General features: G+C 38.8%; 1 protein-coding gene across 3 annotated transcripts in view; it reads left to right on the top strand.

Annotated features, from left to right (window-relative positions):
• SLC25A13 (solute carrier family 25 member 13) overlaps window positions 1-21,868 on the top strand; it is a 128,219-nt gene that overhangs the window by 34,826 nt on the left and 71,525 nt on the right. For 2 of the 3 annotated variants that reach the window (XM_034760496.1, XM_034760495.1), the window contains 2 exons: window positions 7,369-7,511; window positions 13,899-14,014. In XM_034760496.1, the coding sequence (XP_034616387.1) occupies window positions 7,369-7,511; window positions 13,899-14,014 (259 nt within the window). The remainder of the gene's footprint in view (window positions 1-7,368; window positions 7,512-13,898; window positions 14,015-21,868) is intronic. The other variant, XM_034760497.1, reaches the window with a different exon arrangement.

The following is a 21,868-nucleotide window of genomic DNA, read 5'->3' as shown; positions in this document are numbered from 1 at the left end:
TGAAATGTCACAACCAGACCCCCCCCCCCCCCCTTTTTTTTTTTCACCCTTAAGCAGTGAGATTTAACTAAAAATGGACGTTTCCTGGTTTATAATCCCAAAACGAACAGCATTTTGTTCTGGTATATCTCCATACCCACCACCTCAGGCTTAGGACTTCATTTGCAGAAGTCTTATTCAGGATCAAATTTGCAAGGAGACTTCATTGTGCTTCTGCTTTCACGTGCCTACACTTCTGAAGCATCATCGCTTTAATGTATATAGGTGATGGTGCTTAAAAATGTGCAAATGTAGTAGAACCTCAAAGATACAAACACCAGAGTTACAGACTGACCGGTCAACCGGACACCATGTGAAACTGGAAATAACCATCAGGCAGTATCAGAGACGGGGAAAAAAGCAAATACTGTACTGTGCCTGTATTACATCTTAAAGGTAGGTGCATCTGGGCTGCCAGTCCCCACCCCTGTCCCCACCCCTACCCCCACATGTGGGGCATCCACTTACAGCTAGGAAGTGAAGATGCTCAGACTCACAAGCAAAGCTGTGAGCCCCCTCTGGCTGGTGGAGCAGGAGCAGCACAGGGGGTCTGTGCTGTTTTCCTGTAAGCCATGGGTGCTGTTCTCACCTTCCCCCGCAGGGGTCGGGGGGCACTGTTTTTACCCACCCACCCCGGCCCAAAGCGGGGGGACAAGCTTCCCTGGGCCTGTGAAAGAAGCTGCCTCTGGAACCTGACCCGGAGTTTGAACTGTTAGAGATAGAGGCCTGTCTTTTAAAATTTGGCTCTGTCTAAGCCTAATTTAAAGGTAGGGAGCAAAATAGTTCTGTTATGAGAAGTTCTAGCAGCTGATCCAAAGTGACTACTGGAACATAACAAGATTGTTGTAAAAGAAGAAATATATTCAAAGCTTGGAAAACTGATCACTAAATTGTGGTGCAACAGAATTTATGCAACACCTCTGATTGCTTCCTAGTAAAAAGGGGCTCTGAAAAAGGAGGTTGTGAAATACATTGCTACCTTTTTCCTTTAGTCCCTGATCCAGGAAAGCACTTAAGCATGAGACTAGTCTCATTGATTTCACTCTGACTTCTCATATGCTTAAAGTTAAGTCAGTGCTGAAGTGTTTTGCTGGATTGTGGTCTTAGGCTGCGATCACCACAATAAATTTTTTACAAAAAATGCCCTAAGGGCTTAATAGTACAGTGGATGTAGCAGTGTATAGATAGTGCTTCCCTATGGAGAAAAGTAGGACTGTGTAACGAGCAGGGAGGATATGGATGTGTAGGAAAGTTTCCTTTCAGATCAGTTTAGATCAGTGGTTCCCAAACTTTAACAACTCACGAACCCCTTTCACTAAAATGTGAAGTCTCGTGAACCCCCTCCTAAAAACGAATATTTCCATGGATTTTCTCCCTTACCTCAGCATAAATTAAAAAAGCATTGATCTTGGAAATATAAAATTTGTTTTTATGACATGCTTATTACACACTATTTATTAATTATTTTTATCATTAGAGTATTTTTATTACATTATGAAAATGGCAACACTTTTCCAAGATCTCACTTTTGTAGCTTGGATCACTTTTGATTAAGCCTATTATAAGACAAGGTTCCTATCAGAGGTGCCAGTAGAAAAAAGGGGTGCGGGGTCAAAGCCAGAAAAGTGGGGAGCCCCTGGGGGCCACTGGAAAAAAAGGGCAGGGATCCACGGGGCACCACGTGACCCTCGTCGCCCCCCCATACTGGCGTCTCTGGCTCCTATGTTTTATCAAGGAGTATCTGATGTGAAAAAGCATGAAGGTATTTAAGAAGCCAACTGAAAGAGTTCCTCCTACACAAGCATTCAGGTCTTGAGCAGTCCAGGCAAACAATGCACGTTACAACAAAGCTTAAACTTGTTCTTCATAATAATTTTAAAACAACAGTAGCAGCCTATTTAAGTTTAAAAACAGCAAAAAATATCCACCTCCCTTTCTATTTCATAAAAGGAGTCTTGAAGTTTAAATCTCCTCAGTGTGATAGACATGCTTGCTTTGATCTGCTTAGCTATTGGAAGTCCCCAAGGTTCTGGGCTGCTGGCCCATGCTGCCTGGGGTCCCTACGGATAGTTCTGTCCACCATTAGGGAATTTTTTCCTGAGAACCCCCTGTAACATTTCGTGAACCCCCAGGGGTTCACGAACCCCAGTTTGGGAACCACTGGTTTAGGTGGTCAGAGTGGTGGAGATGGTACAATGGGGTGATTTCTTGAATCTTACCTTCTTTTGCAAAGGTGTTGAAAGACAAAGATCTAATACCGTACTAAATTGTACCCAACCCCATGACCTTCATAAGCTCGTTGTAGACTCTTGTGAATTATAACTGCGGGGAAAATGGGGGGATATAGTTGCCCATCTGTGTACTTATGCACCTGAAGCTAGACATTCAGTTATGAAAATTGAGCCATAAAAGACTGTCTCAGAACTGGTATCTATCAGGACAACTGGCCTTATGGGAGGTGTTCTTGTGCTCCTTTGAGGAGCAAGAACAAATAGAGGAGCCAGGCCAGAAGGATTCCAATGACTTTTATTGCAAGAGTTATTCCTGGGGGCATTCTGTGCCAAAAAATTAAATATTCTGCAAATTTTATTTGTCAAAATAACACTACATAATTGCACCAGTTTCAATTATTTTGGTACTTTATTTCAAAATACCTGTCAGCAGGTATGTCTGTAACAATGCAGACACACACAAACATTTCCCCAAGAGTAGAGAGTTAAAGAACCCTTTATAACAACCCAGTTCCTGTTTCTCTGCCCCTCTGCTCCCAGAGCCCAGCCAGGGAGCCAGACACCCACAATCCCCCCCCCCCCCCCCCCCAGCCCAGATACCCGCACTCCCTCTCTACCCCCCAGAGCCCAAAGATTCAGAGGGAGAAACAGCCTGATGCTTGGTCCCAGGCTTGCATGGAGTTTCCTGTGCACCACTCTCTCCTTCCCTCAGGGCATGCTGGGAACTGCAACTACCAGGAACCCTCTAGCTCCCTCCCTCTCCCCTCAGCAGTGTCTTCTATGTGAAAGTTGGGCTCTTCCGAGTCCAAGGGCCCCTAGTGGCAGCTAGCAGCACTGCAGCCCATTTCTGTGGGGAGAGGAAATTCTGCACACACAGTTAATTTCTGCGAAGTTCTGCATTGCACAGTGGTGCAGAATTCCACCAGGAGTAAAGTGGGGAGAAGAAATGTGGTCCACAGAGAGAAGACTCTCCCTTCTGGAAAATATTAGGCTCTGGTTTTCTCAGAACAATGTGAAATTCTGCTATCGCATGTACACAAGCATTATTCCTAACTCTGCCTCTGAAGATTAACTTCATCATGTTGGTTGCCTTCAGCTGTTTGAAGCCAAGAATCTGAGGGGCCACAGAGAAGCATGCTAACCACAATAGCAAACTATCTCACCTCCTCCCACCTTTCTACTCCTCACCTGTACCTTCCTCCATTAGACTGGAAAGTAAAGTAGATAGTTCAATGGTCTCATGAGTGAAAAATGATCTGAATATTTTGCTCACAATAATGCAGAAAGTGCTACACCAGTCACTGAGATGGGAGAGAGTAGGTGCATCACATTGTTATACTGTATTAAGGACAAGTTATGGCCACAAATGTTAATTAAGCTACCTCATGTGAATGTAATTTGTGGGACCAATCCAGTTGTCTCTCAAGGTTGATGGATCTGTATTTATGAATATAATTTAACAGCAATTTTCCCATATTACACTTGAGTTAAAAAAAATCTTTGCCAAAATAACCTACTATAATATTACATACAATGTAGAAATAAATATAGCTATCAGATTAAATGCTTCACATAACCCAACCTAAATCCTTAGTTGCATATAATCCATTTTGCCATTTTTAATTTAAAGAAGAAAAAAAAAAGGTTCCAGTAAAATGTTTGTAAATCTTTCCTAAAAATGTGGCTGAACTGGTTAATACTTTACAATCTGAAATGTATGGAAGTAAGTAACCGAAAAGCTATTAAGTACTATTGTATTAGATCAAATTCTCTGTGGGTATAATTGCCAAAGTGGAGAAAAGAGATGATTGTGAAGGACCATATTTTTTTCGTGCCTCTGTTCCAAAACCAATAGAATTGATGTTTTTTCTTTTGTTATGATAATTTCCAACAGTAACTCTACTTTTTGTAGCTGTTCTACCATAACCCCTAAGAGATTAGACTTTAGTCAAAATGAGCAAGTTGACATTTTTCAAGGTCATTTTCTATATGTAGTGCAGAATACGTGATTGGATTTCAAATACGCGAGTAAATCACAGTGACGAGAAACGGGGGGACACTGAAACCCTGTGCTTTTTTCTGTTATTGAGTGTCCTAGCAGGGGGTCAGCCTGGAAGAAAAAATGAAATATAGAAGCATAGATTGGCTGATTTCTCAATAACAGTTGTGTTAAAAGTTTTTGAGTCTGGGATTCTTAAAGATTGTTTTCTCGCAAGCGATTACATTGAAATCAATGGATCTGCTAGTTCTTTTACAATTGGAAATTCCTTCCAGCATCTCAGCTAGTGAGCTTGCTTTAAAAATAAGTATTTATTGAAATATAAATCCCACAATGCTAACCAGCATATGTGTGCCGATGTAAGTAAATTAGTCTGTTTTTCGTATGATTTTTGCATACGAAATGCAAAACACTTACCTTGAGGACAGTACTGTACTTGGAAAAAAATCTACGTACTGCTAACTCTCAGAAGGATGCCAAAGTGGAGGTAGCTAGAGTAGACCTAACAGTACTCAGCAGGCACCAGTGTAGCTCTGTGAACTAAGAACTGGTGGTTTCCTTCCCCTGAAAGAGGCACAGCAATGTAAAACAAAATACATGTCTTTGAAGTACACCACAAAATAGCAATAGACATCTAATTTATTTTATTACTTCAGTGTGGGGAATGCGCTATGGGGAGTTGTAGCAATGTTTTGTCATCCTATGTAAAAACAAACAAACAAAAAAAACAATTAACAAGTTTCTTTCCTGTTCAGCACGTTTGTTGTCCTGATAGAGATCTGTTTTCTTGAAGCAAACATATGGTGTCACAAATACTGCCTAGATTTTTCCTTTACCATTGTGTTAAACTTATTTCCCCCTAAAACTTTTTATAGCTGATTTGAGGAATAAGGCCATATTTACCTTTTTATACATGTTGCACAAAATTACCTAGATTGGGTGCATTAACATATTTGGGAAAGGGTAGGGGACACAGTGGTGAAAAGGAGAGGAAATCTTGTAGCTGAAATATTATTTTTAACGTCAAAGTACTTGGACCCCAGTGGGGTCTCCGAGGCTCGTCTGTTTGGCGATAACTAGTCATGTGTGGTATGCCGCATATTAACAGAAACACAAAGAAGGGGATAAAGTCCTTGGTGTGTCTTCCTCTGCTTCTGGGTCTCCTGTTTTTAAATGCATGAGGTCTCCCCTTCTGTGTTCTTGATTTCTTTATATTTTTTCTTTTGGAGACTCTCTGGGCTTGGTTCAGCATTGCACAGGGAAAGGAAATATACTGTTGTCAAACTTACAGGAAGATAATAAATACAGTAATGCCAGGTGACTTTTTTGGAGGGGTGGGAGGAGGTAGGCCAGTACAATTAGGGCATGTTTATTATTGCTTTTCTTGTTCTTTTCCTTTCATCGCAGGCACTTTGGTTTTTGTGTGTGTCTGGGGAGGATGGCGGGGTGTGTGTGTGTGTGTGTGTGTGTCCGTTATTCTGGAACAAAATAATTTATTTCAGAATAGTGTCCTCACAGGGGTGTTATGCTGGAATAGCTAAATTATACTGGAATAGCTGTGCTGGTCAATTTCTCTCTGTAGGCAAAGCCTAAGATATAATGCCACATAAATAGCTGTGGAAAAATCAGGCCCTTACTGATTTCTATCTTTATATTTCCGATCTTTCTGCATAAATCCTATTTAAGTATTCCTGCTGTTGATTCAGTTTTCTCCAGAATAGTCGTTAGTTCATTAAGACTTACAACTTTTACATGAATAAACCATGAATGAGATTTTAAAAACAAAATAAAGAAGAGAATAAACTGTTCCTTATGCTGGTAAAATGACTCGCTGAAAAAGGAAGAATATTCACAGTACAGTATCTGACTTTTTGACTTTGTTTCCTGCTAAACTCAGACTACTTATGGATATGCTTTTATGACAAGGATCAGGCTAAAGACTTCTTGTCATGTTCTGTTACACACAGGGGAGGATTTATCTGTGGAAGATGTCTGCAAGGAAGCACCATAGGGTGCAGGCTTTGCCTGGGTATGACTGATTTTACTGCCTTTCTTTCCATTTGTCTGCAAATGCTCGTTGGGGACAGAGTTGTTTTAGTACACTCAGTAGTCCAAAGTTTATATGCCAAAATGGTGAGATATTAGTAACTACTGCATATTTCTGTGCCTGGGAAGGTAGAAATGAAATAATGATCTAAGATTTATGCATACCCTTGGAGACTGTATAGGGTCACTTTGTTTTTTTTTTTTTCTCGTACATACTGATCATTTGCATCTTTTTAAACCTTGTTTTGTACCTATAGTACACTCTTAATGTACTTTGTAGCTTTTGCAAATTAAGGAATAAAATAAAAAATAAACAAGAGCCATTTGCATCTCCTTGGGCCTAGAATACCATATACTATCTCCCTGTTAGGCAAAACACTTAAGCCTTGGTTCAGGATATCATCCTTATTTAGGAAGATCATTAAAGCACATACTTAAGTCCAATGGAAGTCAATTTAAACATATGCTTCACAAGTGTCTTCCTGAATCAAGACCTTATTGCAGAATTATATTCTATTTCTAAGCTAAATGTATAAGAATTGCTGATATTGTTAGTATTGCTGGGTTTTTTATGTCTTTTCAGTTGAAACCTTCTTACTGTGCTTTTGACTAATGTATTCCTATGTCTGTTACTCTCTTCTATCTTCCCTACCCCCTTCAGTTGTTTGTTGCACTCACTTGTTGCATCTTGTTTTAATGTAAATTGTAAACTCTTCCGGGCAGGAATTGTCTGTTAGTATGTATATGTGTAACACACACAAAAAAACGAGGAGTCCTTGTGGCACCTTAGAGACTAACACATTTATTTGGGCATAAGCTTTCGTGGGCTAGAACTCACTTCATCAGATGCCCAAATAAATGTGTTAGTCTCTAAGGTGCCACAAGGACTCCTTGTTTTTTTTGCTGATACAGACTAACACGGCTACCACTGAAAAGTGCAACACAGTGGCCCTGATCCTGACTTGAGCCAATGGATGCTGCTGAAATGCCAAAAGTATCAATTGTTTAGAGAAGAATTCATCTGAGACAAATATTTTTTGTTTTGTTTTACAGTATGCAAGTGTTGAAAAAAATGGAGAATTTTTCATGTCTCCTAATGACTTTATCACACGGTACCTGGGAATAATAGGAGCTGGGGTGCCCAATCCAAACACTGTGCAGCTCCTGGGAGGTGTGGTGGATCAGACCAAGGATGGGTATGTCTTGTGTTTTTCATTCTAATTTAATGAGTTTAGAAATTATATAAACTTTCCTTTTAAGAGAATCTTATCTCACCACTGCTCATTCATCTGTATTTATAGCACTTTGAGAAACTGCTCATATACCTGACCTAATTCATAGAGACAAGCAAACCTTCAATATCCACCACAGTGTAACAAGCAGAGAGCACTTTCAAAAATTTACCTAGAATGTATCAGCCCAAGCAATAAGCCTACAGCTGGAGTGAAAAACATTGTCTGAATCTCTGCAGTTAAAAGAATCAAACAGTTGTACTCTATTTCGCACTGTACTTAATTGTCATATTGCTAATCACCTTTATATTTACTAAATTATTTTTCAAAATTTAATAAACCTCTCTTGCTTTTGTCACTCCTCTCTTTTCTTTTCTTTTTCTTTTCCCTTTCCCCGTTTTTCCTTTTTTAAAATAAAGGGGAGAAGGAGAGGAGGAGGGGGAATGCGGGAGAGCGAGAAGGTCTGACCAAAGCAAGAGACACCTTTGCTGTTGCCCTACATAATTCTGAATAATACTAGTGAAAACTTACAAAGCTCTGATCTGTTTTTGCTGTTGCTGAGCAGATCTCTTGAGCAGCAATCAAGGGTTTGGAGCAGTCTGTTGGCAGACTTGGGAAGACAGCATTTATGCAGCTTACACATGAGTCACTTTTAGAAGGTTGAATTTGCCAACAATCAAGGTTAGCCCTCCCCCCTTTTCGTTTTGTAATGCAATCATAACTTCTGCTGTTGATACTTGCCGTGGCAAGCTGCTGCCTTACCCCAGGTGAATAGATTTTTCAAACTCTGCCTTACAGTGTCGTTAGAAGAACTTAAAGTCCTCAAGTCCATAGTTGTGGGTTTAAAAAAATGAAGAACAATGTATGTAGCAGGGAGTAAAATATAAAAATGAAGCATGAATAGAAAATGCATACTCTTTACAGCATGAGCACATACAACCAAGTGCTTTCATGTTCATCTTTGTGCCCTTTCTCCCGCCCGACTTACCCTCGCAAACCTCCTGTGGTTAGGCACTATGGACCTTGCAGACAAGTTAACGTGATGATTGCTATCTCTGAGAAAAGAATTCTTTAAAAGCTTACATAACTATTATGTGGTGAGGATGGCTTTAAATGGATTATAACTGGAAATGATAAACCCTTTCCAGGCTTCCACCACTCTTCTCTTCGTTTGGTGTTTTAAGGCTGCTTTTTCTACATTATTGGAGTTTCAAAGCCATTTTGTAACAGGAAGATTGTGAGTATAATACATAACTTTATCCTACCTTAGTGGAGGCTGGTGTCACAGATAGCAAAATTACAGCTATAGCCTCTGTTAAATCATCAGCAAATTGGGATTTCATGATCCAATGTTATATTGCCTTTTCACTACTGGAGTTTTGCATTGATTTTAGTGTAGGTATTTGTGCTTGTGTTTCAATGGCTACTAACCTAGTGTGGATTGGGCTTCTCTCTGCATCTATTAGCAACAGCCAGTCACTGAGGATTTTCATGCCCTTAGCGTTTCTTTGGAGAATCTCTTGAATTTTCTAGTCTTAGTTGTCATAGCACTCTGTGAAAGAATGGAGGAGGCTCAGAAAGTGAAAGGGATTTGATACCTCCCTGTAGCACCCTGTCACAGGATTGTTCTGCCACATGTACCCAGGCGTTCATGCATCATTCTGATGATGATTAAAATGCTCTGTGATCTCCAACCTGAAGCAATCATGTTTTACTTGGCTCACTCTTGCTTTTGGTTCCTGTAGTGAAATTCTCTAGGACTGGCAACAGGTGGTCTCCTCTTCTGAAATTCACTCCATCCTGGCATTCTTTCAAAGCCCAGATCTGCAAGCTTGAGGAAAAAATGCCAGGCTGCTTTTGCGAGCTCAGGCTTTTGTGAATGTTCATAGATTCCAAGACCAGAATGGACCATCGAACATCTACTCTGACCTCCTGTATAACAAAGGACATCTACAGGGAATGTACCTTGCAGGAGGAATTGTGAATTAATTTTGGTGTATTTTTTAATTGCTGTGAAATATGCAAGTGCAGAGGTGGTGCGTGCTTGCATAAATGAGTTCTAGAAATATGGTGGCAGCCATTCCATTGCCTCCAGGCCTCACTCCAGTCTTAAGGAGCATCTGGCCCTCAGGATGGCCAAGTGCAGTCACTCTTACTGAGAGAAGCTTCAGTACTACCATGGTGGATGCTAAGACAGACAGACAAGCAGGACTATGAAGCAGCTCCTGACTCAGTAGCAGAAACATCTTGGTTGCTAAGGACTTTTTACTCCAGAGTTGGGGAGGTTCTTAGCGTGCTCCTCCCCCTGCAACCCTAAGATCTGTGCACAGAGCTTCACACATGCTTTTTCCCTTTTGTGCAGATGGGGAGGCTCAGGTAACTCTTTGGTGTTGTCCTTTCAACTCTGGATCCTGTGGCTTGTGCTCTGCGTCTTGGAACTGGTGTAGGAGTGGAGACTGGGTGGACTGGACAGGATTCTGGGGGATCCTGCTTCCCCCAGAATTTAGTTGGAAAAGAGAGTGAAGCCTAAGACTGTATTGTCTTTTACATGGATCTCCCCAGTTGCAACCGTGGACAGACTTATCTTGTTGTGGAGCTGCACTGCCCAGGAATAAAGGAGTTGAGGGTTACCACAGAGGGTACCATTGGTGCGGCAAAGATCCAAGGTTTCCACAGACAGCCATGGCCTGTTGTGGTTCTCCCTTTTTCATGGGGAGAAAGTCATGTCTTCACATCAGGACAATGTGTCTATACAAGGGGATCCTGTGAAAGCGTTCTTCCAACTGTTCCCTCCTCTTCTTAATTATAAAATAATTGGACTAATAATTGGATTAAAAATCTCTTCCAACAATACCTTGGTATGTACCAAGGGATGTCACTGACACAGCAGTCCAGGAGTTCTTCATCCTGCCTTCTTTAACATAATGTATTTTTGTCTGCTGTTGTACTTTAAATGCCTGACTAACAAAATAAGTATTTACTCTAACACACTTTACTGAGAAATACTATGTGCTTTATTTTTAGAAAGGACAAACCATTCAAAAATAACATTTGGAAATGCCAGCATTTTCCATTATTTTTGGATATAAGTTTATCTCTAATGCACCAATTTACACTGTACTTAGTTTACTTAGGTTGGAGCATAAAATAATAGATGTAGCTTCAATTTGTGTCTCATTATGTTATCATACTTAAATTGCTGATACAGTAAAACATACGCATTGATTACTTAAGAAACCCCTTCATCATTGCATTTGTATGTTTTATTACAGTAGGTAATGGCTTTTTCTTTTCATGATTGCATGTGGACTTTTCTGATGGAAAGCATTACAGCTGCTTGGGACTCAGATTCTACAGCTATGACCACCAATATAAAAGCTTGGATAAATAAATAGATAGGGAGGCAGTAAATAGTGCTCTTGATGAACCAAACCTAGTGGGTGGATTTAGTTTGTAACTACTGTGTATGGGTGTTAAAATTCAGGATTTCATTCTCTCCTGAATAAGTTATACAAACAGAATTGCCAATGTTAATAGGGGTAGGGTTTTTGGAGACAGATTTTAACCAGTTAAATAAGATATCTGCATGCTTGACTTACAATTTGTAACCATTTTAGTACTTTCTCTTTGCAGCGTTAAAATACTGGACTATTAGGATTTTCTCTATGTGGGTTTTCATGTTATAAATGAATACCTATTTATGCAGGTAAAATAACTTAAGTAGTGTATTGAAGTTCATGTTAATATCTGCTGTTTAATGACACCTAATGATATTCAATGAAGGGTTATGCTAAACCAGAAAGAAAATGTGTTACCCAGGCAACTGGCCTTGTGCAGTATAGAGCTTTAAGCATATGGCTATGTAGTACGCATTATTTCAGCATCTTTAAGCATTAAGAACCACGTGTAATTGACTGTGAAAAATTACTGCTCAGTTACTGTATTGTATGGTCATAATAGAAGTAAATGAATACGTCATTGTTGTTAGAGTAGATCTGTTGGGAATCACTAGTAGGCTAGTCTGCTTAAGGAGCAAAAATACAATAAGAAGAAAATAGCTGGTTTAATTAACATGTAAAAATTGGGTTAATTTGAATTCAGCTGGCACAGCAAATATTAAGGTCTCTTCTGTAATATCTAGCTAGAACATCACATTGGTACACTTTAAATCTTCCCATAACCATGAATAATTGTTTTTTAAAAATGTATGTAGGTTATTTTAATAATCTATCTCAGATTTATTAGGGGGTTTTATTACTTGGAAGTACTGACAGAGAATGTGTTCCAAATTAAAAAAAAAAAAAAAAAAAAAAACCTCCTGCTGCATCCTTTAATGCCTGGAATCTTCTTAATCCTAGTCTGGTACACAGAAAGTGTGCACAATGTGCTATTTCCTTATGATTTGTCAGGTTCTGTAACTGCCATACCCTTAGTAGCGTTGCATGCCTTAGATATATTAACCAGTCCAACATGATGTTTGGCTGTTACCTTCACTGCCTTCTGTATGGAATAATATTGGGCTTGTTTCACTATTTAAGGATGTAAAGCAGCTGCATGTCCATTGCCAAATTCCAGCATTACTGCTGTGGGCTGGGGTTTTCTGTAGAATTCATGGATATTTTTCTTTCTAGTATGGGTAGTGAGTTTTCTAAACAGATCTGTTCCATTCCTGCTTGCACCATTGATGCCAGCTTCAAACCTGTTTGTCTGGTTTTCTTTTACAACCATTTTAAAGTCTTGTTCATGCCTTCTCTGAGGCATGAAATGCCCTGCCTACTTTCCTCTCCAAGATGCCTCTTTCTCTCTGGTCTGGTCCACACTAACCCCCCACTTCGAACTAAGATACACAACTTCAGCTACGTTATTCACGTAGCTGAAGTCGAACTATCTTAGTTCGAACTTACCGCGGGTCCACACGCGGCAGGCAGGCTCCCCCGTCGACTCCGCGTACTCCTCTCACCGAGCAGGAGTACCGGACTCGACGGCGAGCACTTCTGGGATCGATCCCAGAAGATCGATAGCTTACCACCGGACCCGGAGGTAAGTATAGACGCACCCTTAGTGAAATCCCCTTTAAAGAAGTGCTTCTTCTTGAATGTCACCAAGAAGTGAGTCAACTGCAATATAAGTAATGATTAAAGAAAAATCTAATATTCCTTCCTCTGGGCTTTTACTGCATTCGGTCTACTCTGTCCATCCTGCTTAGGCTATATGCTCTTTGGGACAGGAGCTATTTTCATTTTGTCTTGTTCAATGTCTGATATATTGTCAAATAATAATGGGTAATAATAATTTAAGCTCTACGTATTTTGCTTAGATTGTAAACAATAAATACAAGAGTAATATCCCTCTTTATTACTTTGGGTTTGAATAATTGAACTCTTGGTTACGTTTTAAGAGTAAATATTGCCATACTGGATCAAACCAATGGATCATAGAATCATAGAATAGTTGGAAGGGATCTCAGGAGGTCATCTAGTCCAACCCCCTGCTCGAAACAGGACCAGTCCTCAGACAGATTTTTGGCCCAGATCCTCAAGGATTGAACTCAAAACCCTGGGTTTAGTAGGCCAATGCTCAAACCACTGAGCTATCCCTCCCCCCATTTGGTTCATTCTTTTCTCTGACAATGGGTGCTTCCAAGGAAGTTTGAAGAAACTGCATCTCCCACAGTCTCAAGAAGATGTTGAGTCCCCATTTTGTCCATCATGTACAACTCAGAGAAATCTGAACGCACCAGACTCTTGTCAGATATGCCAGAGGAAGAATAGGAGATTTTCATACACCTAGTTCTTTATTACTGTGTATGAATTGAGTGGAGGAAAGATACTTCTGCTTGCATCTCAGCACTTTGAATACACTGTAGAATCTGACTATACGAGTGAACTTGTATAAACAGCTCTCTTGGTACTTACCTATTGTTTGATAGGTGACCCAGGCTAATATTTGAAGAATTGTGGCATTATGTGCAATACACAAGGGCTGCAGTGGGTGACTAGTACACTAGTGACTATGTTACTAGCATACAGATAACACATTTTGCTTATTCCCCTTTGAAATGATTGACAGCACTGAGGTCTTAAAGGGTGAGCTTTTGAAACATGCTCAAGTGACTTAGTCCCATTGAAAGTTAAAGGTGCTCTCACCAGAGTTATTTCTATCCACTGGTGTAACAGCATGTTGGCAATCCTCGTACTAATAAATTTTTCAATATGTAGCATTGCGAATATCGTGTACCATTCTTCAGTCAACACTTTAGTTGTGCTTAGCCTTGCATAGTTTACATTTAAATTGTGATTTCATTTTCTATGTGTAATTGGCTTCACACCTTTTTACTTGTCTTATTTGCAGGCTTATATCCTTTCAAGAATTTGTGGCATTTGAATCAGTCCTGTGCGCTCCAGATGCATTGTTCATGGTGGCCTTTCAACTGTTTGACAAAACAGGGGAAGGAGAAGTTACTTTTGGTAAGACTTATTATTTTCGAGCTTTGAAATATACAAAGTTAAAGGGACATGGTCAACTTAAATTTTTGCCTGAAAATATTTTATTAGCTATCATTATATGAAACACCTATGGTGTTTATAACTGAAAGCTATTAGAACAAAGAAGTTTGTTGTGTTTTTTTTTTAGTTTATGTTGTGCACTTGTCTTCACTTTGTGTACAATCCTTTCCACTGTTTCCTCTGTAGAGTCCGTCACTTTCTTCCTTTGCTTGTGTGGGTCTTTCACATAGCACAGGGGTGGAGGGTGGGGTGCACAATGATTGTAAAACCACACCCACAAAAAAAAAAATGCAGGAGGACTTGAGGAGATGCATGGCTCAAAGTTACTTTGAATAGTTTTTTTGTTAAATTGGCTAGATTTCAAGTCGGTTTCCTTTGTTTTCATTTTTAAAAATTTCGTTGGTGAGATTTTTCTGTAATAAACCCGATACTACCCCCACTGAAAATCTGGTCTGTTCTTTGGAAGGTAGGGATTTACATTGACAACTCCATCAGAAACACACGTGTCACATTACACCATGGTCACTGGGGTTATTTACTTTTAGCAACCATACAGACAGCTTCTGACATCTGTAGAACTAATTGCCACCTGCCTAGGTGCATGTTACCATTCTGTTTGGAAGAAAAATACACAGATAGCAGCTGTGAATAATCGGAGTGGGCTGCACTTCAGAAAGTTTTTCTTATTTTTTAAAAAATTGCTACTTACAGAGTTTTATGTTACTATATACACTCAATTATCAATATGTCTTTGTTCTTAGTAGTGTCAGTGGGTGAACAATTTGAGACGAAAGGACAATCTGGTGAATGGCAGTGATTCTTTGTCTCTTCTGAACTGAGTGAATGGTGACACCCTTAATGCAAGCACCCTTTGTTTCATGTTAATATTCACCCACAGATGCATCCATCCTTCCCTTTCCATTTAAAATGGGAAGATCTGCTATTGCCATTGTTGAGGCAAATGTTTAAAAAGCCACATTCGATCTTGTAGTCCGTGGAGCAAACTATAGACATGTTTTAGTTTATAGGTGTTTTGGTTGTCTAAGTTTATTAGACATCTAGTTTTCTGTGTGAAATATTACTTATTTTAACAGCTGCAGAGTGCTCAAAGCTTAGAATGGGCACTAAAAATGTTGAAACACATCAAATGAATAATAAAAGTTCTACTGTCCCTAATCTCAGTGAAGGAAATATTTTATGCCTAATATGTAATCTGTGTGTATTTCTCTTGTGTGAGAGAGAGAGAGAGAGAGATTTGACCATGCGTTTTCCACTTTAGACATATATTACAGAATATCCCCGACTATAGTGAAACTGATTAGTTCTTTGATTTTTTGAAACAAAGGCTTATGGAATGCCTGTGATCCTACAGGTTGTTGCCTCTTTCAGAGCTTCATGTGCTTGTAACATTAGTGAATGATCTCGAAACAACTAAAATTCTTTCCTCTGTACTCCGATGCTGAATCAGTTTAATTCCACTTTTTAACACTGAATTCTTATTGGTTTATTTATCCTGACCACAGATGTTTCCTCAGGATTTATGTTTAGTTTTTACACAGCATATGAGTCTGCACAGTATGGAATTTCAAAAGAAAAAAGTGCTTCCATTCAAATAAATAGAAAGTAGTTATCTGATAACTTTTTTAATGAATCAGAGGGTGTGTTGAATAGAACAAAGCCCAAACTTTGCATAAAATGTGGAAATGTAGGATTCTTGTTTAAAAGTTAAAAATATTGACCTGTCGTATTTCTCAATGACATGCATTATTGTAGGTTGTAGATTCTCCAACTCCAAGGGAAAGTATTGAACTCATGATAAGAGACTTAGTGACTCATGGTAAGAAAAGAGCTTGCAAAGGGGTGGGTCATTTCAAACTCAAGGATTGATCTGCTTGAAATTTTTCTCTACTGACATCCCTTTTGTATGAAGAAACCTCTATGGCAGAGGTGGGCAAACTACAGTCCAGGGCTGCATCCAGCCCATCAGACCTTTTAAACTGGCCCTCGAGCTCCTGTCGGGGAGTGGGTTGGGGTCTTGCCCCATTCCGTGCATGCCATAGCTCTCTGCGGCTTCCGGAAGCAGCAGCATGTTCCCACTCCGGCTCCTACGCGTAGGGGCAGCCAGGGGACTGTGCACGCTGCCCCTACCCAAGCGTTGATTCTGCAGCTCCTATTGGCCGGGAACCAGGGCCAGTGGGAGCTGCAGTGGCGGCAACTGTGGACGGGGCAATGCACAGAGCCGCCTGGCTGGTGCTGCTCCTCTGCGTAGGAGCCGGAGGGGGGACATGGCACTAGTTCGGGAGTTGCTTGATGTAAGCGCAGCCAGCGCCTGCACCCCTGGCCCCCTCTCGCACCCCAACCACCTGCCCCAGCCCTGATCCCCCTCCTGCCCTCTGAACCCCTTGGTCCCAGCCAGGAGTACCCTTCTGCACCCCAGACCCTTCATCCCTGGCCCCACACCAGAGTCTATATCCTCAGCCGGAGCCCTCCCGCTCCCTGCTCCCCAACCCCCTGTCCCAGCCTGGACCCCCTTCCCGCCCCGCACCCCAACCCCCAAATTCATGAGCATTCAAGGCCTGCCATATAATTTCCATATCCAGATGTGGCCCTCAGTCCAAAAAGTTTGCCCACCACTGCTCTATGCCAAACTTTGTCTTGTGACAGTTCTTAAAGGGACTCTGTCAAGGTTGGAAGGCTCTCAAATTAACATTTGGAAGAGGAGAGGATACATAATGCTTTGGAATGTTCTCCTCCAAAACAAATGGTGAGGTGTGGGAGGTTGAAGTGAATGCTGCATGCACAGCATTGGATATAAGACCTTCAGGTAAGGAAAGAAATTTAATTTCTGGTTTCCATCGCAAAGATGTAAGGAGAAAGTGAGGGTTTTTTCTTTTAAATTATGAAAGTGTTGATCTTTAAAAGTTTATTTATTTCACTACTGTATTATAATTTTGCCACTCGGTGGTTGGATCTTGCACCATTAAAGTTAATTATGAGTTTTTTACATCGATTGATTTGAATGGAAGCAAGATTAAACCCTCGAGTCGGCATTGAAGATTTTGAACAGGGTGTTTGTATATTGTTCAGTTGTAGGGGAGCAGAAGGAATTGATCTCTGCAGGATTGCTGATAAATATAGTATCTCAATGACTGGTAGCTAGTTTGATGTTGCTAGGAAATTACAGTTAATCTTTACTGCTGAAAAGTAATCTCACCAGATCTAGATGAGTTATTGTTTGGCTATCTAATAGGGAAACTATGAATATTCTAGTTTATATTCAGTCTAATTTAGGGTTTTCCAATGGGTAATTGTGTTTTCTGCTAAATAGAATACCCCATGCATGTCACTCAACTCTGGCGTTTTCACAGACACATTGATCTTGAAATTGATTATGTTTGTGCAAAGAAATCTATAATGTACTTGCTTTTCAGTTGTTTGTTTAGTCTAAATGTTATATGCCTGGATATTGGTACACGTTCTGGGACTATTCTGGGTGCTGTAGTGATGCAAAGTATTAAAAACAAAAAAAAAACAAAAAACTTGATGTATCATTGGAAAAATAAGTTTTTTAGCCATCAGATAAAATTTCTTTCTTTCTCAGTTTAGGCATATAATTGAAAACTGTGTAACTGTTTGCAACATGTCTTCTTTACACTTCAATTTTTAAGTATATAAAAGGGCCTTCTTGTTCAGCTTTTATTATGTTTGATAAATTCACAGGAAGTGTTGGTGTTTAATATTAAAATTAAAAAAATGGGTGAAAGTTCAAGACACAATTAACTGGACAGTTTTCTAGGTAAATATAGAGGTTAATATTGGGGTCTAGGAGGAAAGAAATAAAGCAACAAATAGAGAAGAAAAAGTATTGAAGGTAATAGTTTAATGCTGTGGTTTTTTTAATGAACTATACATTAATGGTACATACACATGTGTACATGCCCGAGTGTGTGAGTGTATCTTCCATTACATTGTCTTACTTTAACAGACAGCCTCACACTTACACTAACTTATCATTAAAATAAACATATATGTAACGTTATATATTGCATTTCTTAACATAATCTGTATTTTCGTGAACTTGAGTAGTCAAAAATTTGGGTGAAAATCAGTAAAAACCAAACAATAATTTTTATAAAGTCTTGACATTTTTTAGTATTTAAACTGAAAAGAAAGGGCCTTTAAGTTTATAACAATAAGGTAACTTAAATAGGTCTCTGACAAAGGTAACCAAGTATAATTGGTTTTAAAGAAGAAGAGTTTGTTTGTATGCAGTATGGTATGAAAAGGTATTGTTTTTAATTTGTCATTTCTAGAGGCTGTAGTTGTGGAATGGGAAGTAACAACAAGTTTTGGCTCTTGGCTGATTGAGACTGTATCTGGCCATTGCATACTTTGTAGATTTATCTGCTGCTGATGTGTCAAAGCTTCAACAGTTTGCAAGGAGTTAAAACTCTCAGCAGGAAGGTGGAAGGAAGTTTAGTTGGCTTTTAAATTTGAGGCAAAGAGCAAACCATTGCTTCTTACTGTTGAGTGTTGACAGGCACATAAAAGCTGATAATGTAAGTCCAGGGGTTTAAGAGACTTAGCAGTGTTGCTTTTTTGTTGTATTACAGTATTTTAATGCCTCATTAAAGAGTCAGAGCTCTTTGAAATTCTATACTATATAGCTTTTTTTTTTAAAGTTTAGAAGCTTGGGTAAAAATGTCAAATTTAAAAATTAAGTCCATTTGATAACCTCCATGTTTGATTGTGAATGGGTGAATAAAAGGGCCTTGTGTGTTATAACAACAAAACTTAGAACTTGTATTGTCCTTTTCAAACATCAGTCCTTGTAACATCTATGAGAAGGCAGTTATAAACATTTTGCAGTTGGGGAAAGATAAAAAGATGGTATGTGATTTGCCCAAGTCCACACATCCAGTCGGTGACAAAGCTGGGTGTAGAGTTTAGAACAGTGGTTCTTAACCCGGGGGCCACTTGTGGCCCAATCAGCACATAGCTGCGGCCCATGTGACATCCTCAGGGCCATACAGGTAGTAAGTACATTGTGTGGATGTGACCCACATAACACACAGAGCTGCATATATGGTCCACAATGGTAAATAGTTTGAGAACCACTGGATTAGAAATTGCTGTTTTCTCCAGGCTTTAATTACTAGACTAGATCTTCTGTCTCCTCTCTATAGTGCAGGAATGGTCTTCACGAGTTTCAGTATAGGCTTCTGACAGTATTACACTTCAAAAAAGCCATATAAGTACTGAAAAACATTTTCCTATGAAGCAAGATTTTATTGCAACTGTATCTTAAGCCATGTAATAGAATTAATATTTTAATCATAATTTCATATACAATATGACAGATATCAGAATGAAATTAATATCTCTTCAATCTAGAGACTACATCTGCCTTCATGTGATGATAAAGCCAAAGCATATTATGTTAAAATGTACTAAACACTATGTAAAAATTAAATGTCATTGATTTTTATGGGCCTATTCAAATAAACCAATGATGCCCAACCTTATTACACAGGAGGACCGCATACCCCAAGGACAACCTGGTGGGGGCCAAACAGATTCTATATATTTTAATAAGATTTAAAGTCACCTGTATTTATTTATATTTTAAGTTCAGCTTGTTTCGTATGTATTTAGATAGGGTGTTTTTATGTACAGTATTGTCTATTGACACACTTGTGTAAGCTAAAATGATGTAAACATGACGACAAAATGCTAATGAATCAGCTGTTAGTATATTATGTTGAAGCAGGCCGCAGACATTATGAAATCTTCTGGTGGACCATAGCTTGACCACTCCTGATATTAACAAATGCCAAGAGGTGGGGGGAGAGAATTTGGGAGTGGGGTATCTAATACAGTATTCCAGTGAAGTTAAATTATCTTGTGTATATGAAGCTTTTTAATACATCTGGGGAAAAAACATTTAGCATCTTGGGTGAAATCCTTACCTGATTTGAAATCATTGCTTCATTGTGACCAGGATTTTGCCTATTGCTTGCTTCTTGTCAAACAAAATTTGATAAATTAGCTGGTTTAGTTGTAAATGCTCAAAAGATGAAATCCTCACTCAAAGGAGTTGTGCTGAAATTTTCGGGAGACTGCATGCACAGTGTTCTTTACCCATGATGCAGAGTCAATCCCTGCTTTAAGACCAACAATTAAAATCAGTAACGCTAGAAAACAAGGGTGCAAAGAGTGTACATTTCTGTGGGCTTAGTTGAATGCTATTAACTAAATAAAATGATAGAGCAGTATGCAGAAAAATTATGATAGTGTAAATATAAAAGTTCTTTTTTTTTTATAGTACAATAGTTCCCCTTCAGATAAAGCATTTGTATTATTTTATACAAGTAGGCTAACTATAATAAAGTTATTATGCCTAATGTCAGAGCTTTGGAATAGTCAGCTACGCTGAGAGATCTTAAATTAGATATAGGTATTACTAGTGCATTTATGTATAAAATAGAAATAAACAGGTGTCAGAATTAAAGTTTGATAAATAGAACTGCTTGAACATTTTCCAGCAAATTTTCCAGTTTTTCTATCAGAAATTGTCGTGTTGTTGAAATCAAGCCTTTTTACAAGAATGCATCAATTTCAGAAAAAAAAACCCACATTTGGTTTCAACATTTTCAGAAATGAATGGGTTGATTTTTGTCTTGAGACAACTTTTTGTTTTGAAATTTGTTTAATTTTACATTATAAAAAATTAAAGTAAAAATGTAAGCATTTCAGTTGATCCAAAACAATATTAAATTCTTGATTTCATTCTGATTTTGTTTCAAAACTACGGAATTTTCTGTGAAACTGAAATTCTAATTCCCGTACAGCTCTACTGATAAACAGTTTATGGTATTAGTGATCAAGGATACAGTAAAATTATTTTTATAGTGTAAAAATAAAAGTCCTATATGTTTCAATTTGATGCAGATTTCAAATGGATATTAAGATGTTTTGTGGAAAAATTGAGTTGATTGTAAGATAGTTGCACAGTATCAGTTTAAAAATAAAACTCCTTTCCTCTCAGAACTAGAGGCTGGGGGATGGGGGAAAAGAACCTGAAATTGTTAGGTGGATGTAACTGCAGAATTGAATAACTCATTCCAAGCCTTTGTCTCAAGGTGCAGTCAGTATATATGTATAGTCTGTATTTATTGTGGGACACATCTTCTGTTATGAATTATGGCAGTCCACATATCCAAGGAACACGTTAATTTTTGATACAGGTTACCAAACAGCACTTCTGTACATTTATCTGCCCTAGGGCTTGTGTACACATAAGCATTCTAATTGTACGCAACTCTTCACATATATTTAACTATTTCTGCAACTATTGTGTACAGATTCAGAATACCCTTTGTATGGTACTGTTTTGATACTTTGTCATTACACTAAGAATCATTACAGAAACCCTAAATGACCAAAGCTTTAACAGCAGAGTGCTGTAGTTAGTGCTTGTATGATCAAGATTTCATTATGTTTAAGGTATGTTCCACAATATGCTTATATCTTTATTATGACTGTAAGCTGTTCTTGCAGGGACTGTACTTTTACCTGTTTGTATATCACCTTGTACAATGGTGCCCCAGTTTTGATCAAGATCTCTAGAATAATCAAAATAAAGAACTGACTTTATATGGTTTGTTCGCTTACTCACTAATTTGAATATTCAATAATACATGATGGATCTCCAAGTCATTAGCTCAAATTGGTGAGGAATTACTGTTCTTGACTGCTTTGTTTGCTTATGCCTATATAATGTAACATTCTTTCAACTTTCATCTAGATATTATG

Source organism: Trachemys scripta, chromosome 2, assembly GCF_013100865.1.
Source record: "Trachemys scripta elegans isolate TJP31775 chromosome 2, CAS_Tse_1.0, whole genome shotgun sequence".
NCBI lineage: Eukaryota > Metazoa > Chordata > Testudines > Emydidae > Trachemys > Trachemys scripta.
The sequence above is the reverse complement of the archived record's forward strand: the minus strand, read 5'-3'. Positions and strand labels throughout refer to the sequence as shown.